Source organism: Pelodiscus sinensis, chromosome 10, assembly GCF_052426305.1.
Source record: "Pelodiscus sinensis isolate ZL-2025 chromosome 10, ASM5242630v1, whole genome shotgun sequence".
In the NCBI taxonomy this organism is placed as follows: Eukaryota; Metazoa; Chordata; order Testudines; family Trionychidae; genus Pelodiscus; species Pelodiscus sinensis.
Window position 1 is genome coordinate 51,309,041 of NC_143061.1, and position 26,259 is coordinate 51,335,299.

Consider the following 26,259-nt stretch of genomic DNA (forward strand, 5'->3'; position numbering starts at 1 on the left):
AGGGATTCTTCCACCAGGTGGGCCTGACGAGGCTCAGCCTTCACAGTGCGGGGCTCATACACCCCATCAGAGGGAGCCTGGACAACCACAGCTTGACCAGAATAATAATGTCTGCATTGTCTGGCACTACCCTGACCAGACTAACGATGGCCGTCTTGCCCAAAGTGCGGAGTTTTAACAAAGCAAACCCAGGCCTGACTCAAGTCTGGTGCACGTATGCACACAGGCCAGGCCGCAAGTCGGGAGCTTTAACAGTCAGGAGTGCTTTAAACAATTGTGTGCAGGGAGTATGGTAAAGTGAAACCATGCCAAGCACGCGGGAGGAACCCGGTTTCTAAGAAGACACTAGACCAAGAACATCGGGAGAAACTTGGTACTGGTACATAATATTTCTAAGAAGTAGAAATCACAGATGTAGCCATGGAACTGGCAATCAAGTATAGTACAGTTTGAACAGCAGGATGTATCCCAAACATGGGCATATACAATACCTAATGAATTGGTTGATTTTACTAGAAATGACCCCGTGGAGTATAATATAGGTGTAGAAAAGATACTTGCTGGGAGGGATGGGGTAAGGTGTCCCCACTACCTTACTCGCTGCAACTAGAAGCTGTGACTGTTCCTACTGACCAATGCACTGTAGACACTGTGATGTAGTGTTGGTATCTTGCTGGTTGCTAGGCTGGGGCTGTGGGTGACCCCCACTGGCTGCTGTCTGTACCATGGCCCAGCAGAGTAGCTGATGGGTCAGGTAGGTAACCTGTTCAACTGGTTACCTCCCAGGGAGAGGAACAAAGGGAGGAAGGTGCAATGTAGCCCCTGGCTGGGGGGCAGGGCTGGAAGTTGGGTAGTTTCTGTCTGGAATCATGGAGGAAGCAGCCTAAGCAAGGGGCTGGGATGTAGGGGCCCAGTCACCCCCATCTCAAGGGGGGCTGAGGCATCCTAGGCCTGCCCTGCAACCAGATTACATCCGTGCTGTGCTGTATCCAGGAGAAGCAATAAACTCCCACTATTCTACTGGCTGGTGGAGTCTGTTCATGCCATTACGGGGGTGCAGGAGTCGGGGGAACCCAGACATGCCATCACAGACACCTCTGTACATGGGGAAACAAAGAGGCCATGACCTGCCGCCTGACAATCGTAGGGGCCTTAGCGGTGGAACTGTGTGTGATTTATAGAAATAAGCAGGGCTCAACAAACCGCTGAATCTACTCGCCTGTGGCGAATAGATTTTAGCCAGTTGCTCCGAGCGCCCCATTCACCGGTGCTTCGCGCATGCGCAGTGCTGGTCTGGCGCATGTGCAGTGCGGGGCTGGCGAGTAGCTCTTTCTGGGGTTTGTCAAGCCCTGGAAACAAGTGTATGCATATTAATACCCTTAACATTGAATATCTTGTGTATTGTCCTAGGTATAGGTGTTATATTGTCTGTGCTACAAACCCTTTTCATTGACAGAGATCTGTGTAACTTTGCATTGCTTTACTTTACTATTCCGTGCATAATAAAGTTAGGAATACAGTTTATCCTTGGTGTCTACTGGCTCCTTTCGTATCTAATATCCGAACCACATGAGAGACCAATTCTTTCCATCTTCACGTATAGCTCATGTTTTCTAGAACTTTAATAATTTCTGTTGCTCTACTCTGGACCTTCTTCAATTTGTCCATGTTTCCTGAACTGTGGCACCCAGAACTGGACACAAGACTCCAACTACAGTGGAGTAGAGTGGAAGTATTATTTCTCCTATCTTCCTTAAAATACTATTGGCTCCAGTTCAGGATTGCTTTCTTAGAAATCAAGCCCCTCCATGAAACAAAAGACAGGACTACGCAGCACTTTATAGATTAACAAGATGGTTTATTAGGTGATTCACTTCCGTGGGCAAGACCCACTTCCTCAGATCACTTTGTGGAAGATAATTGGCATGACCATATATACCAAAGTGATACAATCAAAAAAAAGTGAACACATATAAAATTGACAAATCAAATTTTAGAACAGAGTGAGGGAGAGGGGGGAAGGTTAGTGTCTGTGAGGTAATGACATTGGGGTGATAATTGGGGAAGCTATCTTTGTAATGGGTGAGATAATTAGCATCTTTGTTGAGACCCTTACGTAAAGTGTCAAATTTAAGCATGAAAGACAGTTCTGAGGCTTCTCTTTGAAGTCTGGAGCTAAAATGTCTTTGAAGCGATATGCATGTTTTAAGGTCATTGAGAGAATGGTCAGTGTGGTTAAAATGGCAAGCAACAGTTTTCTCACATCACTGTTTTGTTTCAGCTAGACCAGACTAACACGGCTGCATCTCTATCACTATGTGAGTCTGGGACTCTAGCAGGGCCTTTCCATGCTCATTCCAGTAGTGCCCCATGTAGGACTCTGTAGCACATTCTGGGGGGATGCCAGGCCAAGGACACCCCCCCACACCATGACCCAGGCCATGCCCTTGTCTTACCCCTGCTATGCTCCCTCCTCACCCCGAGTCCACCCCTTCTCCAAGCTCCCTCCCCCAAGCTGATGCAGTGGGTGAGGCTGCTCACTCCACTTCCTGTGACCACCAGTGAGTGGCGGGGCAGGCCCGACTCCTGCTAGCGGCCCCAGATCCCCTGCTCATCCCTGAAGCCACCCTTGGCCCTGCATTTCCGCAGCCCCTGAAGCATCGTACGCCCCCCCCCCCCAAAGCGTGGGGACCTGGGAAGTTACCTTGAACCCTTTGGCTCTGGGACTATGTCAGGGTGACGCTACCGTTGCCTGCTGGAGGTGCTTGTGCAGGAAGGCCCCTCCCATTTGTTTCTTGTGTTCCTGCCGTTTGGAAGGGGGATGATGAGCCTGCAGCAGCTGGAGGCGGCAAAGGCGCACTTGTGTGAGAGATCTGGGGGGCTGTTGAAATAAAGGCTTCCAGCTCCCACTTCGTTCCCCTTACTCTGCTATTCTGCCTGAAGGCACCTGCAGTAGGAAGGGCCAGTCCCTCGTAGGCACAGACTGGGGAACAAAGGGTATGTCTAGACTATATGCCTCTGCCAACAGAGGCATGTAAAATAGGCTACCCAACCATCAACAGGAGAAACCTTTGTTGACCACTCCTGTAAACCTCGTTCTACAAAGTATAAGGGAGAGGTTGACAAAGGCTTCCCCTGTTGACCGATCCGCGTCTTGACTCGCGCACTGTGCCGACGATCAGCTGAGCTGGCACAGCTCATTTTTATTTGAATGGAACTGGGGATATTTAAATCCCTGACTCAGTGACTATGTCGGGTAGCCTATTTTATATGCCTCTGTCAGTAGTCTAGACATACCCAGAGTGCGCTAGGAGCTATGGAATCTCCTTACCAGCTTAAAGCAATCTTTACTTTCCCCTAGACCAGTGGTTCTCAAACACTTTGGCCCGTGGCCCACCTAACTCAGTTGAAACCTTTCTTTAGACCACCAGGTGCTAATAGAAACAAACCGTTAGTTACATAATTACACACGAGCCATTTTGCTAATGCTGTAGCTAAGGGGAATGTTTTAATTTAAATTAATTAAACATTTTTACTTTCTTAAGTTAATTGGTGAAACTTCATTGTAAATAAGGTGAAATATTAATTTATGTCCAACACCCACTGCATCAGCTTGGGGGAGGGAGCTTGGAGAAGAGGTGGACTCGGGGTGAGGAGAGAGCATAGCAGGGGTAAGACAAGGGGCATGGCCTGGGTTAGACAAATAGCTGGCAGGGACAGTCTACACAATACCTGCCATAAGTGCAGGGGACAGACTAGTTGCCCTCCTGGGGTCTCATCAGGTACTAAGATTCTATGATCCAGACATGGGTAGGAAGCCAGGGCAGAGGCCAAGGATGGCATAGAACAGCATGAGAAAGAGCAACCTGACCACAGCATCCTGGCTCCCCCGAAGCAGACAGAGCAGGGAGGGGCAGTTTTCAGAACAAAAAGGGCTGATGGCCCAGGGAAGGATTTCAGCACAGACGGGGCAAGGAAAGGATCAGGGGCAATGGTGACATCATTGCAAGGCATGGGGGACACCAATGATGCCCACTTCAACACTGTCTCTCCCCACAGAGGCACATCCCAGGCTACCCAGTAAGTATTGCAGTGAAGGTGATTCCCCTGGTGGGTTTGACAGGCGTGACATGAAACTCACATTCACTTTTGCTATTTCTTCCTGAAGAAGGCAGCACGGTGGGAAGGGGCGGAGCAGAAAGCTTGCCAAAGAAAAACAACCGTTGGAATATGGCTTATGGGCCAGGACAAGGGCAGGGGATAAAAGCCATTGGGCAGTGACGTGTCAGCTAAGGTGGTTCTAACATGGACACTGCATGGCCCTGTCCTCTGAGGCTCAGTACTCAGATGGAAAGACTTGTTTCAGAGTGAACATAAAGAAGAGGATCTTCTCATAGTTGGATTTGGTACCAGACTCAAAGAGGCAGGAGAACAGGGGTGAGCCATCAGGGCCTGGCCCCATGTACTGCAGATCCGAATAAGCACAGTAGCCCTTGTAGATGACAGTGGGTTCTGTCCAGCTTTCTGGATTTAAGGGTTCCTTGTTGAGGTACACACCTAAATCTTTCCGCTCGTTACGGTCTATGGGGTGAGAATAGAGGACCCACGTGTCCTCCTCTGACTGCACACCAGCGGGTCTTGGGAAGCCAATAACACTCCCGTGACAGCCCTGAGAGGAGGATTCCACTAATTTACTAACGAAATCATGATTCTTAAAATCCCTCCCTTTATTGTCACTCACAGCCTGGACTCTGACTTTCTCTTTGCTTCTAGAGTTGCAGTACAGCACTGACTTTCCTTGGCTCTTCAATTCAACCATCTGGCATTCCCCTGAATTCAGTGCCAGATAATTACCCCTTCTCCAGGTCTTCCCATGGTCATTGTCACTACGGACAAAGCAGAAGGAGTGGGGGGAGGGGGTGTTATCGTCAAGTATCCAATAGGCATATGCTGGAATTACTAGACTCTTATCCTCGTTTAGCTGTAAACTGTGGCCTGGTCCCACTGCAAAGGTGGCCCAGGTCTTATCATCTGGATGAGTGACAGTGTCAGTGAGATCCTTCACAGGGCTCCAGGAGACTCCATTGTCAGCGCTGGTGACCTGGCACAGACGGGCCTTGTTTTCCTTTTTCCTGATCTGTTCTTGCTCAGAGACATTTCCCTCAACAGCTATAAAGACCAGAACGACATTTCTGTCATTTCCATTTACTGGTACTTTGTCGTACACGGGACATGGGTTCATGGGGCGGTGGTCACCCAGCGGTTTCTTGACAATGGTCTGCATTTGTTCCCACTGCCACATGGGAGTGCAAAGGGAGACAAAGGAGAAAACACAGAATTACAATAAATCCGTATTCCACATACAAGTCAGAGCTGAGAGGCAAAGCTAGTGATTAGAGCAGAGCACTGGAAGGCAAAGGTTTATGTCTATGTAGTTATGACTAGATGGTTCTCAAGTTCAACGGTCTGGTTGGGAATGAAATGGCTGGAGAAGCTAGTGGAGTTTCTTGTAAGGTTATGCAGATGGATGCCTATGTCTTGATTTGCTCATTGATCATTTTTAGCTCTTGTCTCTACTTTGAATTTTTAACCAACATCTTCCTTTGGGGGGTTCTGTCTACGTTTATTTTAATAAATCTCAGTGTACAGACGAGTTACTGAGTCTCTTTCTAGCCAGCTGAAATACATATCTAGCCACAGTGCTCTGAGACCCCAGTTGCAATAGGCACTGACAGGGTGTTGTATGATCAGTTTACAATCTGACACGGGGATTTTCAACCTGTGGACCCCTGGGGATTTGCAGACCAAGTCTAAGATTTTCAAATGCTAGGTCCCAAGGGACAGGGGACAAAAGGGGCAATTGCCCTTGGGCCTGGAGACTGAAAGGGGTTGGCACTTCCATTGGAAGCTCATGGGTCTCTGCAAAGGACGGCAGGTGGAAAACCACTGAGCTAAGACAACAAGCTGCATGCGAGGCTCAGAGGAGGAGGACAGAATGCAACAGACAATTGTGTTTTAATACGTTTGCAATGGTCAGAAGTGATAACAAATCACATCCAGTTTACTGCCTCCCCCCACTTACCCCAAATAAGCGAACCAAGCAAAGTAGCTTCAGTGAAATGTGCATTACCTGAACGGTGTACTTTGTCTCATCATACGTGCCTCTGCGCATGACTATCTGGTCGGCACTTTCGTCCCTCGCGCCCCCCCGGTGCTCGGCGAAAGCCAGGATGGTGCGGTACTTCTCAATGTAGAGCAGGGCTGGGATTCGATATTCCAATGGTTTGGCTTGGAACAGCGTCGCTTGCTGTTGGACAGAAACCAAAGGCTTTGGGCTGTGGGAACAGGGAGAATAGGTCATTAGCTCAGCTGTGTGGCTGTACAACTTCCCGTTAAGCCCTGTGGAGAGGCTCAGAGTTGCAGTGGGGAGAGGCCTCTCAGCACATCCTGGGGCTGCCAGGGCTGCCAGGGGGTGAGGATCAGGGCACCTCCCCTCCAGCCCCACCACTGAGCTGCCATAGCCTGTGGAGACAATGCCTGACCAGGACCAGCATGTAGCTACTGCAGGCAGAGAAGAGGAGCCCCTCTTGGCCATCCTCAACAGAAGGCCACCTCAGCCCAACCCTCTGCCCCAGACAAAGCCTGGACCCTCCTCCTGCCCCAAGCCCATTATCCCCTTTCCCATCCCAGAGCCTGCACCCCCAGGCAGAGCACCCCAACCCTCCCTTGTTAGATGTCCATGGGACCTCCCTCTCCACCACCTCCAGCCTAGCAGGGAGGAGTGGTCGACCTTTCCAGTCCCCTCCCCAGCATTCATTGGTGGTGGTAGGCACAGGGTGGGCTCCATTGTTACCATGCTCCCTAGCCCCTCTGTCTCTGGGAGAGCTTCTCTTCCCGCCCTCCACCAGCAGCAGGAAGGGCCAAGGGAGTATGATGGACAAAGGCCTCACTCAAAAAGCTAAGCTCCTCCATCTGGTAGGAGCTGTCCCCTCCGCCACGGCCCTCCCACTGGCCCCAGCTCCATCCTTTTCCTGTTGTTCCCTCCACCAGCTCTGGGGGCGCCCCTCTCCCAACACCCCAGGCATCTGCCCAGGGGACAGAGCGTCCCTGATTGTCACTGCATTGCCACTCCTGGCCACTGCCACAGCCAGAGCCCCTTTCCAACCCTGGCCCGGAAGCACGGTGTCCAGCACCTGCTGGTGTCACCTTGCCTCATGTGGAGACCTGTGTGTGCACATTGGCAAGGGCGGTGGGACCCACAGCTGTGACGCCAGCCTAGGAAGTGGCGGAGAGCAACCTGGTGGTGAAGGGTCTGTAAGTCCCCATCGAGCCATTGGAGGACCTGGGCCTACGGGCGGTTCTGACCACTGTCTCACCTTTCCACACTGTCTCACCTTTTTGGCTCTGGGGAGGCCAGGGAAAACACCATCCTTCATCAGCCCTCTCCCACTGGGCAGTCTGGAGCCCGCCCCCAGCATTGCCTTTCCTTCTGATGGAAAGTGCAGCTTCAAGAGCCGCTGCCGGCACATAAGAAAGAGGAATTGAGGGGTCCCTTTCTGGTCCCCTAGCAGGGGGGCTCATGAACAGGTGTCCTGTTCTGAGGGGAGGGGGCTGGTGCTGCCTCTGCTGGGCGATGGGGCATGTCTGAGGGAGTGTCCCCTGACCAGCACAGAGAGGCATACGAGGCCCCTGAGACCTGCTAGTGTGCCAGCTCCATCACTGCCAGTGACCCTAAATGCCTGGTGCCTGTGGTCACCCCTCCTCCTGCCAAGCCTATCACTGCTCCCTCTCAATTCATGACGGCACCCCTCAATATGCCCAGTCAAGCAGGTGGGCTCCACCTGTGATAGGTGCTGTTCAGCAGGCCCAGTAGAGGAGAGTGTGGCAGGAATGGGAGGGTTGCCGTGGCAGGGGGAGTTTTCCCGCACCCCACACTCGCCCCAAGTTACCAACACAAGCCCCTGCACCATCACCCTTGGCCCCTGGCCCTCCTGGACAGCCTTCTGATACCACGTGCAGGGCTGGGTCCTTGTCCAGGAGAAGCACGAAACACAGGCTTGGCTTCTCCCCCAGTGCAGAGCTGGAGAAGTCTCCCATGAGATCGGGAATGGGGTTGCTGGGCCAAGTCTCCTGCCTTGTCCCAGATCACCTCCAAACACAACAGCTGCCTGGGGGAGTCATGGCAGCACTGGGGGTCCATGAGCCCCTAATTTGGAGTCACTGCTCATGGAGACCTCTGCCAGTAACACGTCCCACCTGCTACTATCTGAGGCAAGAGTTCCCTCTGATGCCGGCGGGGAGGCCTGGGGGTGGTGTGCGAGGATGCTCCATTTTTGTGAAGATCAAGGCCCTGGTCTGATCCCAGTTGCCCACAGGGAGGACGACCCTCCATCTCCCAGCCATCTGTCACTGCTGTGAACAGCCTCTCTCCATCCTCTTTGGAACCTCCCTTCAGGGAGCTGAAGGCTGCTATCAACCGTCCCCCCCCCCCCCCCAACTCTTCTCTTCTGCAGACTAAACAAACCCAAATCCCTCTGCCTCTCCTCATAGGTCATGTGCTCCAGCTCCCCCATCATTTTGGTCACCCTCCGCTGGACCTTCTCCAATGCGTTCACATCCTTTCTATAGTGGGGAGCGGGGGCAGAACTGGACACAATACACCAGTGTGACCTCCCCAGAGCCAAATAAAGGGGAATATCACTTCTCTGGATCTGCTGGCAATGCTCCTCCTAATGCAACCTAATATGTCATTAGCCTTCTTGGCTACTAGGGCACACTGTTGACTCATAACCAGCGTCTCATCCACTGTAATTCCCAGGTCCTATTCTGCAGAACTGCTACTTAGCCAATCGGTCCCCAGCCTGTAACAATGCTTTGGAGTCTTCCGTCCCTAGTGCACAACTCTGCACTTGTCCTTGTTGAAGCTCATCAGATTTCTTTTGGCCCAGTCCTCTAATATGTCTAGGTCACTCTGGACCCTATCCCTGCCCTCCAACCTATCTACCTCTTCCCCTGGCTTAATGTCAGCCACAAACATGCTGAGGGTGCAATCCATCCCTTCATACAGGTCATTAATAAAGATGTTGAACAAAACTGGTCCTAGAGCTGATTCTTGGGGCACTCCACTAGAAACCAACTGCCAACCTGACATCAAGCCATTAATCACTACCTGTTGGGCCCGACAGTCTAGCCAGCTTTTTATCCATCTTACAGTCCATTTATCCAATTCCTACTCCCTTAACTTGCTAGCAAGAATATTGTGGGAGACCGTATCAAAAGCTTTGCTAAAGTCAAGGTCTATCACATCCACTGACTTTCCCATATCCACTCAGCCAATTACCTCATCACAGAAGTTTATCAGACTGGTCAGGCATGTCTTGCCCGTGGTAAATCCATGTTGACAATTCCTGATCACTTTCCCCTCTTCCAAGTGCTTCAACATGGAGTCCTTGAGGATCCCCCCCATGATTTTTCTGGAGACTGAGGTAAAGTTGAGAGGTCTATAGTTCCCTGGATTCAGGCCCGGCTCTAGGTTTTTTGCTGCCCCCAAGCCAAGAAAATTTTGGCTGCCCCCCCACATTTTTTTTGTCCGGGGAGGGTGCACGCGCAAATGCAGCTTGAACAGCTTCCTGAGGGGTGGGGTGCACACTCCAGGGTGGGGGGAGGGGGAGCCCAAACCCTGGAGCATTTTTATCTCCTAGAAGAGTGCTAGGGACTCCTCACATGAGGAAAATGGGAGAGCAGGTTCATCCACAGCAAGTCAGTTAAAGACTTTGAAAGCGTGCAGCTGTTCACATCACCTAGTGCTGGAGTCCCAGTCCCACTCCTCACTCTGCAAAGGGATTTTATTATTAGAAGCAGCACCTTATAATCAGACTCCAACCCCAAAACATAAGCTGTCCAACTCTTGGTGTCTATGGATATACAATGAGACAGTTCAAAGGGATTAAGAGGACTTTTGTTTCAACTCCCCAGATCAACTGTCCAGAACAAGACAGGCACCAGACAACAAAACCCCACTCGCTAGGACCTATTCCATGAGCGCAGCCCTGTGCTTTCTCTTCAGGGATGGACCAAACAGCCTCTGAAGCAGGGAGGATTGATTTAAATAGTTTTGATTTAAATCTCTAATTTTATTCATGATTTAAACCAACAAACAGAAAACCTTGGTTTAAATGAGCAATTAATCATTTAAATCAGTGGTCCCCAACGCGGTGCCCGCGGGTGCCATGGCACCTGCCAGGCCATTTCTGTGCACCTGCCGAGTAATTGGGGCTGGCCCCGCCCCCGGGCATGTGGCGCATGGGCAGTGCCAGCCCCTGGGCATGCAGCGTATGGGCGGCCCCGCCCCCGGGTGCACAGCGCAAGGGCTGTTCTGACCCTGGGTGCACGGCGTATGGGTGGCCCAGCCCATGGACATGCAGCACAGGAGCGGCGCAGCCTCAGGTGCGTGGCGCATGTGCGCTGCTGGCTCTTGGGCGCATGGCACAGGAGCAGCACCAGCCCTGGGCATGCAGAGCATGATCTGTTCCGGCCCTGCCCCTGGGTACATGACACAGGAGCAGCCCCGGGCGCGTGGCATATGGGCAGCCCCACCCTGGGCATGCAGCATAGGAGCGGCACCAGCCCCGGGAGTGCAGCACATGGGTGGCGCCGGCATCAGGCACACGGCATATGGGTGGCCCCACCCCAGGGTGCCTGGCTTGTGAGTGGCCCCACCCCCTGGCGCCCGGCAGCCCGAAAAGGTTGGGGACCACTGATTTAAATTATACTTTTAAAATATTTTCCTAAACAATGGTTGAGTCTTATTGATTAGCAACCTTTAAAACATGTTGATTTACAACTAAATATAACCTTTATGCCAAATTTAGTGCTTCTATTCACTAACCAGGAGAATACACCCAGTATAGCTACCAACTACATACATGCCCAAATAATTGTGTAACTTACATGTAATCAGATTCTTAATTTTTACATTTTTATTCTATTACAAAATGGTGTGTAATAGGAACACTTAAGAGACAGATTTTACCACATTTATTATTTGCTAAATGGTGGCTACTTTTTTAAAAACATATGATTTGCATCTACTTCTGTCTGGACGGAAATTCAATTTAAAATAAATAAAACTAGCATTTAATTTTTGTATGAAATAAATGTGAAGGACACACAACAAAAAAGTATCCAAACACATTTTTAATCTAAAATTCATTTATTAAACAAAGGAAATATCCATAGTGAATTTAACAGATAAAATCTAGTCATCATGTTCTTCAAGATATTAGAACGCTCTCATAACCAGTTTTTTACTGAGAGACGAGGAAAACAAGTTTTTCTGGTTCGTCAACTCTCGGTTTTGCAATGGTGAATGAACTAATCATTGAACTGAACTAGCTGAATAAACCAAAGTGATAAAAACATTCTCTCTCCACCTGCAGAAAAAACTACTGCTGATGTAAGGACTGGTTCTGGGTACTTAGACTAGTGAACAGGTAGAATTTTTTTAAAAGTTGACCGGAGACATGTTCTATTTAATTTTTTAATTTAATTAATAAGTTAATAAAATAGGTTATGATAAATGTAGGCCATAACAATTTTTAATTTAATTTTAAAGGTATACTATTTAAAACAAAGCCAATTTAAATGGGATCACAATTCCAATTTTAATGAAGCTCTCCTGCCCCAGACAGGAAGGGCCTTGGGGACATGGGCACTGGGAACACCAGAGTTCCCCTTCCTCAAACAAAGGGAGAGGGAGAATCACCTGGGTCCCAGGCAGGGGTGCGGTTGTCAGGACACAGCACAAGGGGGCTGAGGTCCTGGACAGATGTGTGTGTGGGGGGGGGGGGGAGGGTTCAGGGCTCAGAGAGTAGGGGGAGGGAGGATTGTTTAGAGAGCCAGACAGGAGATGGGGATCCAGGTAGGGTGGGGGGAAGAAGAGGAGATGGGGTTCCAGCAGGGTTGCAGTGGGCCAGGAGGTGGGGTAGCTGGGCAGAGGCCGAGCCGGGGGAGGACAAAAGAGGGGGGAGGTAGCGGGTGGGGGTCACGGGACAGTGGGCAGGGGCACACAGATAAGGGGGACAGCTGGGCAAGGGGGTTCACAGGCAAGCGAGTTGCGGGGGAGAGAACACAGGCAGGGGGACCGGGGGAGGGGGAGTTGCAGGGTGCACAGGAGGGGGAGTGGCCAGCGGGGGGGGACGGGGACACAGCCAGGGGGGCCCGCACTCACTAAGGTGAAGAAGAGGCCGCTGGGCTCAGCCTCACCAGCCGCGGCCGCCCCACACCACCCTCCAGGAAGCACCCCAGGCAGAGGCCATGCCTCGGGGCTGCCCACACAGAGATACCAGTGCCCTGGGGCCAGGCGCAGGCTCCGAGCAGCTGGGCACAGGGCCCCTAGCTCGGGGCGGTGTCTGCAGGGCTCCCTGCCTCGGGGATGGGGTCCCACCCCAGTGCCTCCCGAGTCCCTGAACTCCACTCCAGTGAGCCGGCTGCCATGAGCAGCCACCATGTCAGCAGCCTGCCATGCCGGGCTCAGTGTCACCAGCCATGGCCACCCTGCGCCGTGGCCAGGTGCCCCTTCCTTCCAGCGCCCCACCCCTCCCCGCCCTGCCCTCCCCTCCCAATGCCCTGAGGCCAGGCGTGTGCTCCGAGCAGCCGGACGCAAGTCTCCCAGCTTGGAGTGGCCTCCGCGGAGCTCCCTGCCTGCTCCTCCTCAGGCCAGAATGCTGCCCATGGCATTGTGCCACCCCAAGCACCTGCTTGTTTTGCTGGCGCCTAGAGCCGGCCCTGCCTGGATTCTCCTTCCTCCCTTTTCTAAAGATGGGCACTAGATTTGTCTTTTTCCAATCATCTGGGATCTCTCCCAATCTCCACAAGTTTTCTGAGAAAAAGGCTAAAGGTTCTACAATGACATTTGCCAACTCCCTCAGTATCCTCAGATTCATTAAATCTGGACCCATGGATTTGTGTATGTTTAGCTTTTCTAGATAGGTCCTAACCTGTTCTTTCCCCACCATGGGCTCCCACCTCCTTCCCATTCTATGTTGCCTAGTAAAGTATTCTGGGAGCAGACCTTGTCTGTGAAGAGAGAGACAAAGAAAGCACTGAGTACTTCCTCAGCTGGAGCACCATGTCCAGCCAATGGGAGATCTCCATGTCCAGCCAATGGGATGCTTTGCGTGATGGGGGCTACACTCAGTGTCGGGAAACAGGGAGTTAGGGGCTGGGAGGGCTCCATGTTGTGGGCCAGGGGAGAAGAAGAACATCACCGTGCTACTTACCAAGCAGAGGAGCCAGTAAAACAGGGTTCCATGGAAGCTAGTGCTGCCTGGCCCACCTCACCTCATCCCGATGTCAGGGGAGATTCACCAAGGGGTTGCCCCACCCAGCCCCTCCCTAGAGAGACACCAGCACTGCAGCACCCTCCCTCTGAATGTGCCAGACCACCTCACTCAGCTGGACCGACCCCGCTCTTACCTGCTTTCTATGGTTCCCATTTTGGGGGTGTTGCTCCAAATTTAGTGATGAACGTGCCTGATGATGGCTCTGGTTATACAAGTGCTGCTTGACGTACCCTGTGAGGGTATGTCTACACTACAAAGTTAGTTCGAACTAACGGACGTTAGTTTGAACTAACTTTAATAGGTGCTACACTAGCGCTCCGCTAGTTCGAATTTGAATCGAACTAGCGGAGCGCTTAGTTCGAACTAGGTAAACCTCATTTTACGAGGACTAACGCCTAGTTCGAACTAGCTAGTTCGAACTAAGGGCTGTGTAGCCCTTTAGTTCGAACTAGTGGGAGGCTAGCCCTCCCCAGGTTTCCCTGGTGGCCACTCTGGCCAACACCAGGGAAACTCTATGCCCCCCTCCCGGCCCCGGACCCCTTAAAGGGGCACGGGCTGGCTACGGTGCCCGTGCCAGGTGCAAGCCTGCCAGCACCCAGCTAGCAGACCCTGCACCTGGCACGGCACAGAGCCACCCACCCGATGCCCCCCAGCCCACCCCCTCTTGCCGGGACCAGGCTGGCGGCTCCCGGGAGCTTGCCCTGGACCGCAAGAGGCGGGCACCTTCCTGGGTTAGTGCGGACATCGTGGACCTCGTCCACGATCTCCGCACTAGGCACAGGAAAGTGGCTGTCTAGGGCAGGAGAGCTGCCAGCCTGGCCACCCAGGACCAGGGGTGCATGAAAATCAAGGGGGTCCACTGAGACCCCCGACACTGAGCCCTGAGCTGACAATGGCCGTACTGGGTCAGACCAAAGGTCCATCTAGCCCAGTAGCCTGTCTGCCAACAGCGGCCAACCCTAGGGACCCTGGAGGGGATGGACCGAAGACAATGACCAAGCCATTTGTCTCGTGCCATCCCTCTCCAGCCTTCCACAAACTTTGGGCAGGGACACCACTCCTACCCTCTGGCTAATAGGACTCCATGGACCCAACCTCCATGACTTGATCTCACTTCCCTTTAAACTCTGTTCTAGTTGTAGCCTTCACAGCCTCCTGCAGCAAGGAGTTCCACAGGTTAACTATTTGCTTTGTCAAGAACAACTTTCTCTTACTAGTTTGAAGCCTGCTACCCATTCCTTTCCTTTGGTGTCCTCTAGTCCTTCTTTATGGGAACTCATGAAGAACTTTTCTGAATGCACCCTCTCCACCCAACCCCTGCTTTTAGAGACCTCTATCCTGTCCCTCCTCCGTCTCCTCTTTTCTAAGCTGAACAGTCCCAGTCTCTGTAGCCTCTCTTCATCTGGGACCTGTTCCCAACCCCTGATCATGTTAGTTGCCCTCCCCTCTCCCAGCCTTTCTCTTCCCCTCTCCCACCTCCTTTTCCCAGTGTCCCCCAGTTTTTTTCAATAAAGACAGAGTCAATGTTGGAAGAAACGTTATCTTTATTTTGTACATCAATAAGAAGGGGGGCTAGGGAAGGGTAAGTGGAAGGAGGTGAGGGAGGAATGGGGTACGAGCCCCCGATGGGGAGGACTGGGCTGGCTCTGCGGGCTTCTGGGGGTGGAAGCTCTCCTGCAGCCCCCCAATTACTCCCTCTCCCCAGATGGCAGCCTGCGGCAAGTGCAGCCGGGCTGATGGCCGAGTGGTGTGATGTGCCCAGTGTGGGCACTCAGGGCACTCCAAGCCAGAACTTCTTTGGAAGCGGGGCACCCCTTAGAACTGTGTGTCCGGGGTGGGGGTCGGGACCCTTTAAGCGCAGCCCTCGGCTAGCCTGAGACAGCATCTCCATGCTCTAAGTCCTCCTTTTATGCCCTGCCGGCACTGCTTCCGGCCATCCTTAAGCCCTGTTCAGAGTCCACTCAATGTGGACTTACTAGTTCGAACTAGCAAAACGCTAGTTCGAACTAGTTTTTAGTTCTAGACGCGTTAGTTCGAACTAGCTTAGTTCGAATTAACTAATTCGAACTAAGTTAGTTCGAACTAGCGCTGTAGTGTAGACGTACCCTGAGAAAGAGCAAGCAGAGAGGTGCAGAAAGTGACATGGATTAGGAGCCAGATTCTCATTAGAGGAGGATTAAGCGTTGGTTCCTCTCTCCAATGGTGTCGCAGACAGAGAGAGCAACCTACGGGCCGGATACTAGAAGCAGGGTGAGACGTTACCTCAGGCTGTCGCTGACACAGCACCCCAAGAGTGGAGTCAGGGACTGAGTTTCAGGAACCGCAGGGGAGCTGGAAGAGGCCTTCGGCAGAGAAGTTGCTCCCAGCAGACTGCAAACAGAAAAGGGAGGTCACAGGGTGGAACAGCAGGAGGTGGAGTCCTATGTTGTCTCAGAGGAGGTGACTGGTGATGTAAAGGCTGAGGCATGTGGAGCCCAAAAGGAGGAGATCCGCCCCTCCATTAGCATCCACCCGTGGGAGTGAAGGGATGATGCCTTTAGAGACTGTGATTATTCAGGAATGAGAAGATGCCGTGTCACAGGCGACACATGTAGCTATGGCCTGTGATGTGCTAATCTCTAGCTACCATAGAGAGAGAACAGCCAAGGGATGCCATTCCCACTCCTCCGCCCAGCACTACACTGGCACAATATAAGCCAAGAGACCAGCCCCTTCTGGTGGGCTACTGACATCTGGTCGATCACCAGCATTATCTGGGTCCCTTAAATTGTGTGTCCCTCTTTATCCCCCTTGGTATATACCTGTCGTACCAGTGAAATATCCAGTTACATCTTCATTTCACCGAGGACTGTCCTGCACCAGTGCAGAGAAGCACTAAGGTTTTATGAAATGTTACTGTTCTCACCCAGACCCAGGATTGCACTCAGGAATAACGGTAGTTCGAATTAGGAGCTTTAATTCAAACTACCTAGTCTGTGCCGCGTATAGCCACGGGCAGGTAATTTGTACTACGGGCATTTAAAAATGGCACCCGCCCGGGAACATGCAAATGAAGCCAGAGATATTTAAATCCCAGGCTTCATTTGCAAGTTCAAATGTCTACATTAGCCACCCTAGTTCGAACTAGGGCGGCAGTGCAGACATACCCTAACAGATGAACACGGCTACCCCCTGAAGCTTTTGGGCTGTGGATGAAGGCCAATACAACAAAGACAAAAGACTAAACATGTCACAAAGGATTCAGAGGTTCTTTCTCCTTCTGAATCCCTGGGCTCTTCCAGGGGTGAAGGGAGAGGATTTGGGTACCCCACAGCTGGGCTCTGGGGACAGACGGGATGCAGGAGGGGCCATGCTTGGGCCATGGGGAGGAGGCTGGTCAGAGAAAGGAGGCGTCGCAGTGGGTTGGTGTAGAGGAGCTAAGTCCATACCCCCTTTTAAACTGAAGAGGTGTGTCACAAAGTAGGAATCGAAGCGCTGCTCTGGGGTGGGGCTGGAGAGCAGGGGTTCAGCGTGCAGGGTGCCCCAGGGTGCTAGCAATCTGGCCACAAAATCTCAACTGTGGGAGGCAGAAAAACTGGTCTGATCAGTTTTCACGTTTGGTGACTTTTGCACGTTGACAGCACTTTTGTCGCCAAACCTCCCCAGCGTGGACACAGCCTCAGAGTACAGGCTGGGATGCTGCCGTAGCCCCGGCCAAACAAGCCCCAGGCTGTAGCCCCAGCAAAAGAAGCCAACCCCACATTTGCCTCCCTTCCTCTCCCAGCCCATGCCCATCCTTGTGTTCCACGGGATTCCTGCTTTCCTTCCAGTCCCAGCACTCACCTCGCCTGCTCTTCTTCATCTCCTTCCTCTTCCCTAGCAGCCTGGCTCCTCACCTCCCATGCCCCACAATCCACCTTCCCATCTGACCTCCCCCATTCCATTCACAGCTTCAACAGAGCTGGTTTCTCTGTGGAATTGATGCTACTGGCTCCTGTGGCCTTTCCGTTCCCCCGTACCCCATGGCTTACGTCCCTAACCCCACTCGGGGGAGGGGGAGGGGAATACAGGTGGTGCCCCTTGGGTGAAATCCATTCCCACCCCCGCCTGTCCTTTTTGCAGAAATTAAAAGTTGTGGTCACAGAATTTCCCCGCCATGCTCAGAAATGGGCTGCAGCAATGTCACTGCACAGGGCAGAGCCCAGCTTGTACAGGGAAGTCCCTGGCCAGGAGGGGGTGAAGGAGGGAGAGAGCCAGAGGGCTCCTGGCAGCTGCAGTTCCCCGCACGCCCTGAGGGAAGGAGAGGGCAAGCCTGGGACTGGCCGTCCGGCTTTTTCTCCCTCTGAATCCCTGGGCCCTTCCATGGATGGAGAGGATTGGGGAAACCCACAGCTGGGCTCTGGGAGCAGACGGGGTGCAGGTATCTGGCCAGGAGGGGGCCATGGATGGGCCCTGGGGAGGAGGCTGGTCAGATGTAGTGACTGCACGGAGAGCTGCAGGTGGACACTGTGGAGGGAGGCTTGTGGAGGGGAGCATAGCGGGGCTGAGAAACTCGAACAGGGCTGTCAGAGGGGTTTCTTTAACTCTCTGCTCCCAGGAGAATGTTTGGGTCTGTCTGTTACAGACACAGTTGCTGACAGCGGTGCTGAAATAAATCCCCAAAATACCTGAAGCTCACGTGGCCACGCCGTGGTATTTTGACAAACACCTTTGCAGCATTCTGAACTCCTGTGCGCAGAGGACGGAACGTGTTGGTACAGAAAGCCCCAGGAGCAAGGCCGAGCTAGGGCTAAGTTAGCGTACGTCTGTTTGGGACCTTTTACCTGGGTGATGGGGATGAGCTAATGCCCACACAGAGCTGCAGCCTTGAACATAGATAGAGAAAGGAGGCATCACAGTGAGTAGGGGAGCTAAGTCCATACTCCCTTTTCTACTGAAGAGGTGCATCACAAAGAAGGAACCAAAATGCCCCAACAGGACAGAAATAAGGGACGCTGCACTGCAGCAGTTCAGTCCCTTCAGTTCCCCCAGTCTGCTCCCCGACCTGCAGCCCTCAGTTTACCCCGGCTGTTTGGGAGATCCCGAGAGGGGACAGAGACCTCTCGATCGGCTCAGAACATGGTCGCCATCAAAGGAAGAGAGGGGAACTTGCCCCGTCCCTCAGATTTTTTTCTAGGGACTTGTTTGAAGTGTAAAACATGATTTGGGGTGTTAATTCTTGTAGATGTTGATGAAGTGACATTTTCCATTTTAGAGAAAAAGACAGCAGAGTGTTCACTTCATAGTTTCCTATAAGACTTACACAGTCTTGCTTGTGTCCTTAACTCAATTCATTTGTATTTTCTGAAAAATAAAATGAGCATGTCCCTGCTTTATTTGAAGCGCTGCTCTGGGGCGGGGCCGGAGAGGAGAGGTTCAGTGTTCAGAGTGCTCCAGGGCGCTAGCAATCTGGTGATGAAATGTCGACAGTGGGAGGCAGAAAAACTAGTTTGATTGGGTTTCAATTTTGGCGACTTTTCCACGTCGACAGCACTTTTGTCGCCAAACCTCCCCACCGTGGACACAGCCTCAGAGTACAGGCTGGGATGCTGCCGTAGCCCCGGCCAAACAGGCCCAAGGCTGTAACCCCAGCAAAAGAAGCCAACCCCACATTTCCCTCCCTTCCTCTCCCAGCCCATGCCCATCCCTGTGTTCCACAGGATCCCTGCTTTCCTTCCAGTCCCAGCACTCACCTCGCCTGCTCGTCTTCATCTCCTGCCTCTTCCCTAGATGCTTGTGTGGACAGAATTCCTCCTAGAGCCAACACCATGTACCCCCGTCCTATACCCCAACACTGCTTCAGCCTGGACCCCGTCCTGCACTCCAGTGACCTCCCACAGCGTGCACCTCTCACCCCCTCCAGCTCACAAATCCCTTGGTCCTGGCCCAAAACCCATTCCCCTCTCCCAGCCTAGTGAAAGTGAGTGAGGGTGGGGGAAATGATGGAGAGAGGAGGGGATGCAGTGGGAGGAGCCTGAGAGAAGGGGCGGAGCATGGGGGAAGAGGCAGAGTGGATCCTGGGCTGTCCTGACATTTAACAGTGATGGGCTAAGAGGGTTAGAGCGCTGTTGCAGCCCAGGGAGTTTTGTGAGTTGTGGGTTCCACATGGCAGCAGAGCAGAAGAAAAGAGGCTGGGCTGGAGGAGGAAGGCGGGAGAACGTTGCCCGTTGCTTGTCGCGCTCGGGGGATGAATTCGAATCAGAAATTGGCGTCAGTGCGGGAAGCCCAGCGAGCTGCGGGGAAAGGAAAAGCCGCGTCGGAGTTAACAACGGGCTCCAGGCCTGTCGGGGAGTGATCCGCTCTCTGCAAAGATACGGGAGTCAGAGATAAAGGAAGAACCGGGTCAGTGTCAGGGACCGGGAGCAGGCGAGGAAACGCTGTTGGCTGGAGCGAGATCCCTGGGCGGCTCGAAATCCGACACTGCTGGGCGGTGGGAAGGAGGCCGGGAGTTGGGAAGCGCGATGCGATAGCGACGGCCAAGGCACGTGCAGTGCTGGAGATAGATGGGCCAGCCTCGGCACTTACGGTGCCCAACGCTGTATTAACCTGGTGTCCCCGGCGCACGTCAGATACACATATGGGGCTTCGCTCAGGGACTGGAATCCACATTGCAGAGTGTGGGGGGCCGGTTCTCTTCCCCCTAGCACTGCAAGCTGCACTCTGATCTGCTCTCCCAGCAGCCCGCAGCTCACTCAGTGGGAAGGCCGGAGCCCTCAGGCTGGCTGCCCAAACAGTGAGTCACTTTCACTTTCACTTGCTCAGCCGCCAGCCAGCTGGAGCGCCTGCTCCCAATGTTCAACCCACCGGACGCTCTGCAGGGTGGGGGCTGCGCTCAGTGCCAGGAAGCAGGGAGTCAGGGGCTGGGTGGCTCCACTTTGCGGAGCCAGGGGAGAAGAACAACATCACCCTGTGACTTGCCACGCAGAGGATCCAGTAAATCAGGGATCCGCAGAAGTTGGCATGGCCTGGCCCAACTCACCTCATCCCGGTGGCAGGGGGAGATTCACCGAGGGGTTGCCCCACCCTGCCCTTCCCAGAGAGACAGCAGCACAGCAGCACCCTCCCTCCCAATGTGCCAGGCCACCTCATTGGGCTGGACCAACCTCGCTCTTACCTGCTTCCTGCGCATCCCATTTTGGGGGTGTATCTTTTAATTTAGGGTATGCACTAGGAAGGTTCGAACTAGGGAGGCAGTGTAGACATACCCTTAGTGATGACGGCTCTGGCTACATAAATGCTGCCTCACGTGCCCTGCGAGAAAGAGCAAGCAGAGAGGTGCAGAAAGTGACATGGATTAGGAGAGAGGGTCCCATTAGAGGAGGATGGAGCGTCGGTTCCCCTCTCCATTGGTGGAGCCAACAGAGAGAGCAACCTGTGGGGCCGGCTACTAGAACTAGGGCAAGACGTTACCTCAGGCTGCAGCTGACACAGCACCCCAGCAGCGGGGTCAGAGACTGAGTCTCAGGAACTGCAGGGGAGCTGGAAGAGGCTTTCGGCAGATAAGTTGCTCCCAGCAGACTGCAAACAGAAAAGGGAGGTCACAGGGTGACCCGGTCATCAGACGCCAACGTGTGATGCAAATTCTGGGTCAGTTCTCCAAAGGGGATGAGGAGACTCTCACCTCATTTATAGATGACCAAGGCCACCCTAGAGGGAGTCCGGGGCCCAGAACAACCCCACCTCCACCCCGCACATCAACTCTTCCCTACTTCTTCCTGCCCCTGCTCTAGTCCCTCCCCCACACCCTTTTCCCCAAGTGATGCTGGGAGCCAGCAGAGGGGTGTGGGACAGGGACAGTGCCAGGCCCCGTACTAATCTCTGAGGCCACCTTTGGTCCCACATTTCCACATCCCCCTGAAGCCCAGGGCCCCCAAAGCACACGGCCCCCACGAGGGGACACTTGTGTAGATGACATTAGTTTGAGGGACACGGAGGAGGAGGAGGTGACTGAGCAGAATGAGAAGGTATCGATACTCATCCAGGAAAGGGGTTTTAAGGCTAACAGAGAGAAAGGCAGGTGAATTGTCCAGAGGTGACCCTAGGGGAACAAGGAATTGAGGTAGATCAGCAGAATGTGCAATCATTGAGGGTTCTCACACAGTGAGGCTAATGTTAGGCAGGTTTAACTATTTGGAATTTTGCCATTATCACTTGACCCGTGTGCCGTTTACACACAAAGCAAGTAGAATGGGAGGGGGAGGTCCCAGCAAGAAAAAGCTTTCTGAGACTTTGAACACGCAGTGGCGATGGCCACTGACATTCCCTGGGGTAACAAGGTGTGTGTGCAGTTACCAAATGGTTTAAAAAAATACCGAACACACTTGATCTTAGTCTGATCGGGGGGAAACTGGCTGGAAGAGAAGCAGGGATGGCTGGGAGGAGGTTGGGAAGAGCGGGACTGGCTTGGGGAGATCGGGATGGAGAGGGTGTGAACTGGCAGGCAGGAAGCAGGGCTGGCTCGGAGAGGGCTGGGGAGAGCAGGGCTGGCCAGGAGGGGGTTGGGGGAAGCAGGGCTGCCCAGGGGGAAAGCAGCAGGGAGAACCGGCCAGTGGGGAGTCGGTCTGGCCCGGGGGGGAGCCAGCTGGCAGGAAGTGGGGCTGGCTTGGGCACACGCAGATCCCAGGGTGCCGCCCATCCTGCACACAGTCCTGGCCGGCACACGGGCGAATCTGGCCCTGGGGATTCCATCCCGCCCCGTGCCCCCCCCCCTTACTGCGTAGTTGCGTACTGCCTGGCTGGTAGACATGCTCGTGCAGCGGGAGAGTATCTACCAGCCAGACAGTACACAACTACATACTCACACTCGTGATAATAGTAAAAACTTAGTTAGAAATTACCTGACATTTCTATGTCCAGTATTTTCTCAATTTGTTTCCTGGACAGAAAGCTCAAATACTGGACTGTCCTGTTCAAAACTGGACACCCGGCAACCCTAGGGGTGTGTGATGAAGTGGGAAGCACCCCCATAGGGACTTGCAGCAGGGTTGGCTCAGGAAACTGACAAGGGAAGTTTAATTCCATCAGCTTCCAGTCTAGGGCTGTGTCCAGACTCCATGCCTCCGTCGACGGAGGCATGTAGATTAGCCAGATCGGAAGAGGGAAATGAAGCCGCGATTAAAATAATCGCGGCTTCATTTTAAATTTAAATGGCTGCCCCGATCTGCCGATCAGCTGTTTGTCGGCAGATCGGGAGAGTCTGGACGCGATGCCCCGACAAAGAAGCCTTTCTTCATCGACACAGGTAAACCTGGTTTCACGAGGCTTACCTGTGTCGATGAAGAAAGGCTTCTTTGTCGGGGCATCGCGTCCAGACTCTCCCGATCTGCCGACAAACAGCTGATCGGCAGATCGGGGCAGCCATTTAAATTTAAATGAAGCCGCGATTATTTTAATCGCGGCTTCATTTCCCTCTTCCGATCTGGCTAATCTACATGCCTCCGTCGACGGAGGCATGGAGTCTGGACACAGCCTAGTAGATTAACCCCTGTGAGCAGCACTTTGGAGTTTGTACAGGAAGTTTAGCAGGTGTGTGGCCCACTGAAGTGAAGTCTTTGTCCTCAAAAGAAAGAGCTGTCCTAGGAGAAGGGTGAACAATACATGGAAGTTGCTCTTGTACAAGTTAATGGGGAGACTATTTCTGGTTCTATGTGCTACTGTGGAGAAGGGCTCTTTCAGAAAAAGGCGTGTGTGGACGGGGAAGAGGAGATTTTTTGAAAGAAGAGGCCTCCAGAAGAAAAGCACAGGTGCCCAGGCAGCCACTCTGTCCACAGCAATCAGCACTTAAATGTGAGATAGTGGCCAATCAACATGGACGATATCTTTTGAAAAAGCACGTCACTTTTCCGTTGTGCTTTTGCTGTGTAGACGCTCTCTTTCAAAGAAAGTTTTTAAGGAAGATCTCTTCTGGAAAAGCTTCTTCGAGAAGAAGCCTGAAGTCTAGACATAGCCCCTGGGAGAGTGAAGTCCTGTGTGTGTCCAGAGAAGAAGGAAAGCAGCAGGATTCGCATGTCCTGGGTCTTTAATCCTGCCCCAGGAATCAGGCAGCAGGGAGAGTGGAGAAAGTGAAACAAAGACAGACAGATGAGACAGCATGAAAAACACCTTAATTCACATAGAGAGTGATTATCAGACTGTGAGCTGCCCACTGCTAGTGGTCTGTGGCCATCTTCCAGGTGGTCCGTGGCTCGAGCTCAGCCCTCCCCACTTCCTCCCTCCCTCCAGCCTTGAGTCCCCCCCACAAGTTTGGAACGTCAGCATTGGATTCCCACCAGGTGGGAGGGAGGGAGAAAGCCCTGAGCCTCCAGATCCCGTTTGTGGGGAAGAAGTGGAGCCAAAAGTAGCTCTGCACGCTGCCATTCTCCCTTCCCCTCCTCATGCTGGGGGAACAGCAATGCCCGGATACATTGCCTGGAGGCTTTCCCCACTGCTCCCATTGGCTATGTGTGTCCAGAGAAGAGCAATGGGACTCGGAGTGGGGAGGGTGAATAGCAGGAGTAGGACTGAGGCGTGGCCTAAGTTACGGGGGGGGAGGGGGGCTGTCCTTGGCCTGCCATCCCCCCAGAATGTGCTCACAGCCCTACACAGGGCACTACTCCAATGGGCATGGAAAGGCCTTGCTAGAGCCCCTGACTCACATACTTTCCCTCACAAATAAAGGGAATTAAAGTGGGGTTTGTTGCCTGATGTTAGCAGGTTAATGTTATTAATATGGATAATGGGGGTTAAAGGTTCACCAGTTGATCTGATCAGAAGATAATAAGGTTCTTGTCCCAGAGTCGGACCTCACAGAGTTTGCACCGGGACCCTCGGGGTGTTTGACCGGGACACCCCCACTGAGACAAATGGAGCCTTCCACACTTTTATTGAGGTAAATGGAATAATATTCAAACAGCCACTCAATGGCAAATGAATGGGTTACACAGGCGATACGACTGTTCTAGCCACACATGTGGCATCACAGACTGGAAAGCTTTCGATGGCTGTACTCACACCCGGCCTTGGGGGAAAGGAACAAAGGAGCAGCCTCACCCCTGGCCTGCCAAGAGCTCAGGTCCCGGTGCCTCAGTCCCTGAGTGGGGGGTGCAGAGCGCAGGAGACGCTGAACCTCGACGAGCCAGAGATGCCTCCAGCCAGAAGAGTTTTAACTGAACTGACCAACACAAACAAAATTAAAATCTGACTAGTAAACAGAAGGGAAATGAACAAAGAACTGAAACCGAGAATCTTGGAAGCTCTGAATCTTTGGAGCTACTTGGTAGATGGAGCACTTGAGTCCTGCTTCTGTGTCAAAACTTAGATCCCACCCGTTGTGCCTAGGACAGATGACAGACAGGCTGTCCACGCTCTAAGTTCAACACACATTTCAGAAAACTTGGACTTACAGTGAAACAACTGGAAGTGGGGAATTTTATCCCCATGGCTGACTTGCTGACTTCAATTTGTGCCAATTGTGGGGTGTTGTGGTTTTTTGTACAACTTAAGAGAGCGGAATAGGAAGACGTATAAATCATCAGTTCCTACAAGCTTCAACGACTTTAGCGTGGAACAGATGGATACCGGGGCGACTCATAGCGGGGACACCCTGTACAGACCTATTAATGACATTATCTCATTCTCACGTCTGCTATTTCTGTCCTACCTGGTTCTAAGTGGTGAACCTGTTACATTTCACCTGTGTTTGAACTTAGGAAGACCCTGGTACCAGTTATACTTCACCATTAGGGTACTACTATATATGGATCTTATGCTTTAGCTCGTTACCACTACCTAGGTGACAGGTCCCAAAGATATGTACGCTAACTTAGTCTTAGCTCAACATACAGGACATGGCCTGTAGGCCCCTTGCGTTACAGCCAAAACATACTCTAATGCAACCTTATACACATATTATAGTAAAACAAAAAAATCAAACCCATAAGAAAATAAAAAGCCATAAAATATATGGGCAAGGAAGCAGGCTAGCTTTATAGGCCCTATAGGCTACATTTTGGAGCTGTGCGTGTGCACACACATGCCTTGCCCCTCTCCCCATCTGTTACACAGCAAATAGCTTAGGCCACATCTTCCAGCAGAGATCGAATCCTGCCCAAAGAACTCGCTCCAACTTTCATTTTTCCCTCAGCCTCCAACTCTGCCCTGAGCTCTCCCTCAGAGAGTGTTTGCTGTTGATTCATTTCTGGTCACGCCCTTTGCCCACTAACAACTGTATAGTCCCTTTCACAACACCCCGCATTTCTGGAAGAACACTCATGCCTGTGTTCGTATTACACTATGTCCTTGTGGGTTAATCGGGGCAGGGACCAATCTCTGTTTGGCCCACGGCACCTCTTTTACGGTGTCGTGTACATAGACGATGACACTCATGCTCTCTGGCCACCTGGGTTTGCCAGCAATTAACCAGCAATCTCCAGCCGGTGTTATTTAGAACTCTCAGAAAACACTGCAATTCCGACTGGTTCACGGCCCATTCCTGGGGTTAATAGGACACTCAGACGTCTCCCCTCCCAACATAGCACAGTTGATGTTCCCATTAGTGACCACACTTACTGGGCCTAACCCCGTAGTTCTGATGCAGACCAACTTCCCATCCCTCTCTTAAGACCTGGTTTTCTCCCTGCACACGATTTATTGAAGAAAGATCCCCCATTTTTGAATGGAAGCAGGCTGGAAGAGGGAGGAACTCAAGCTTTCTTGTCAGTGAGAAAACAACTGCATGGGGAAGTGGAAGAAGAAGAAACATATAAGAGGGGAGGCTGAGATTGCGGGAGCATGAGCAACCAAGTGACAGATATTAGATACTACATTTAGCTAGACTGGAGGGTCTTGATTTTTAGGAAAGCGATCTTGAACTGGATCCAAGAACATTGTAGAGTAGACACAAGGGCTGTATCTAGACTGG

General features: G+C 52.5%; 1 protein-coding gene across 1 annotated transcript; it reads right to left on the minus strand.

Moving 5' to 3' along the window:
- Window positions 1–1,837: 1,837 nt before the first annotated feature.
- On the minus strand, window positions 1,838–15,790 carry LOC102443738 (sialidase-2-like). Its single transcript, XM_075937407.2, has 4 exons — window positions 15,606–15,790; window positions 13,477–13,574; window positions 6,131–6,335; window positions 1,838–5,293 (listed from the first exon to the last, which is right to left on the minus strand). Exons 2-4 carry the CDS (start codon window positions 13,494–13,496, stop codon window positions 4,337–4,339), a joined length of 1,182 nt encoding a protein of 393 aa, XP_075793522.2. The 5' UTR covers window positions 13,497–13,574; window positions 15,606–15,790; the 3' UTR covers window positions 1,838–4,336.
- Window positions 15,791–26,259: the final 10,469 nt, after the last annotated feature.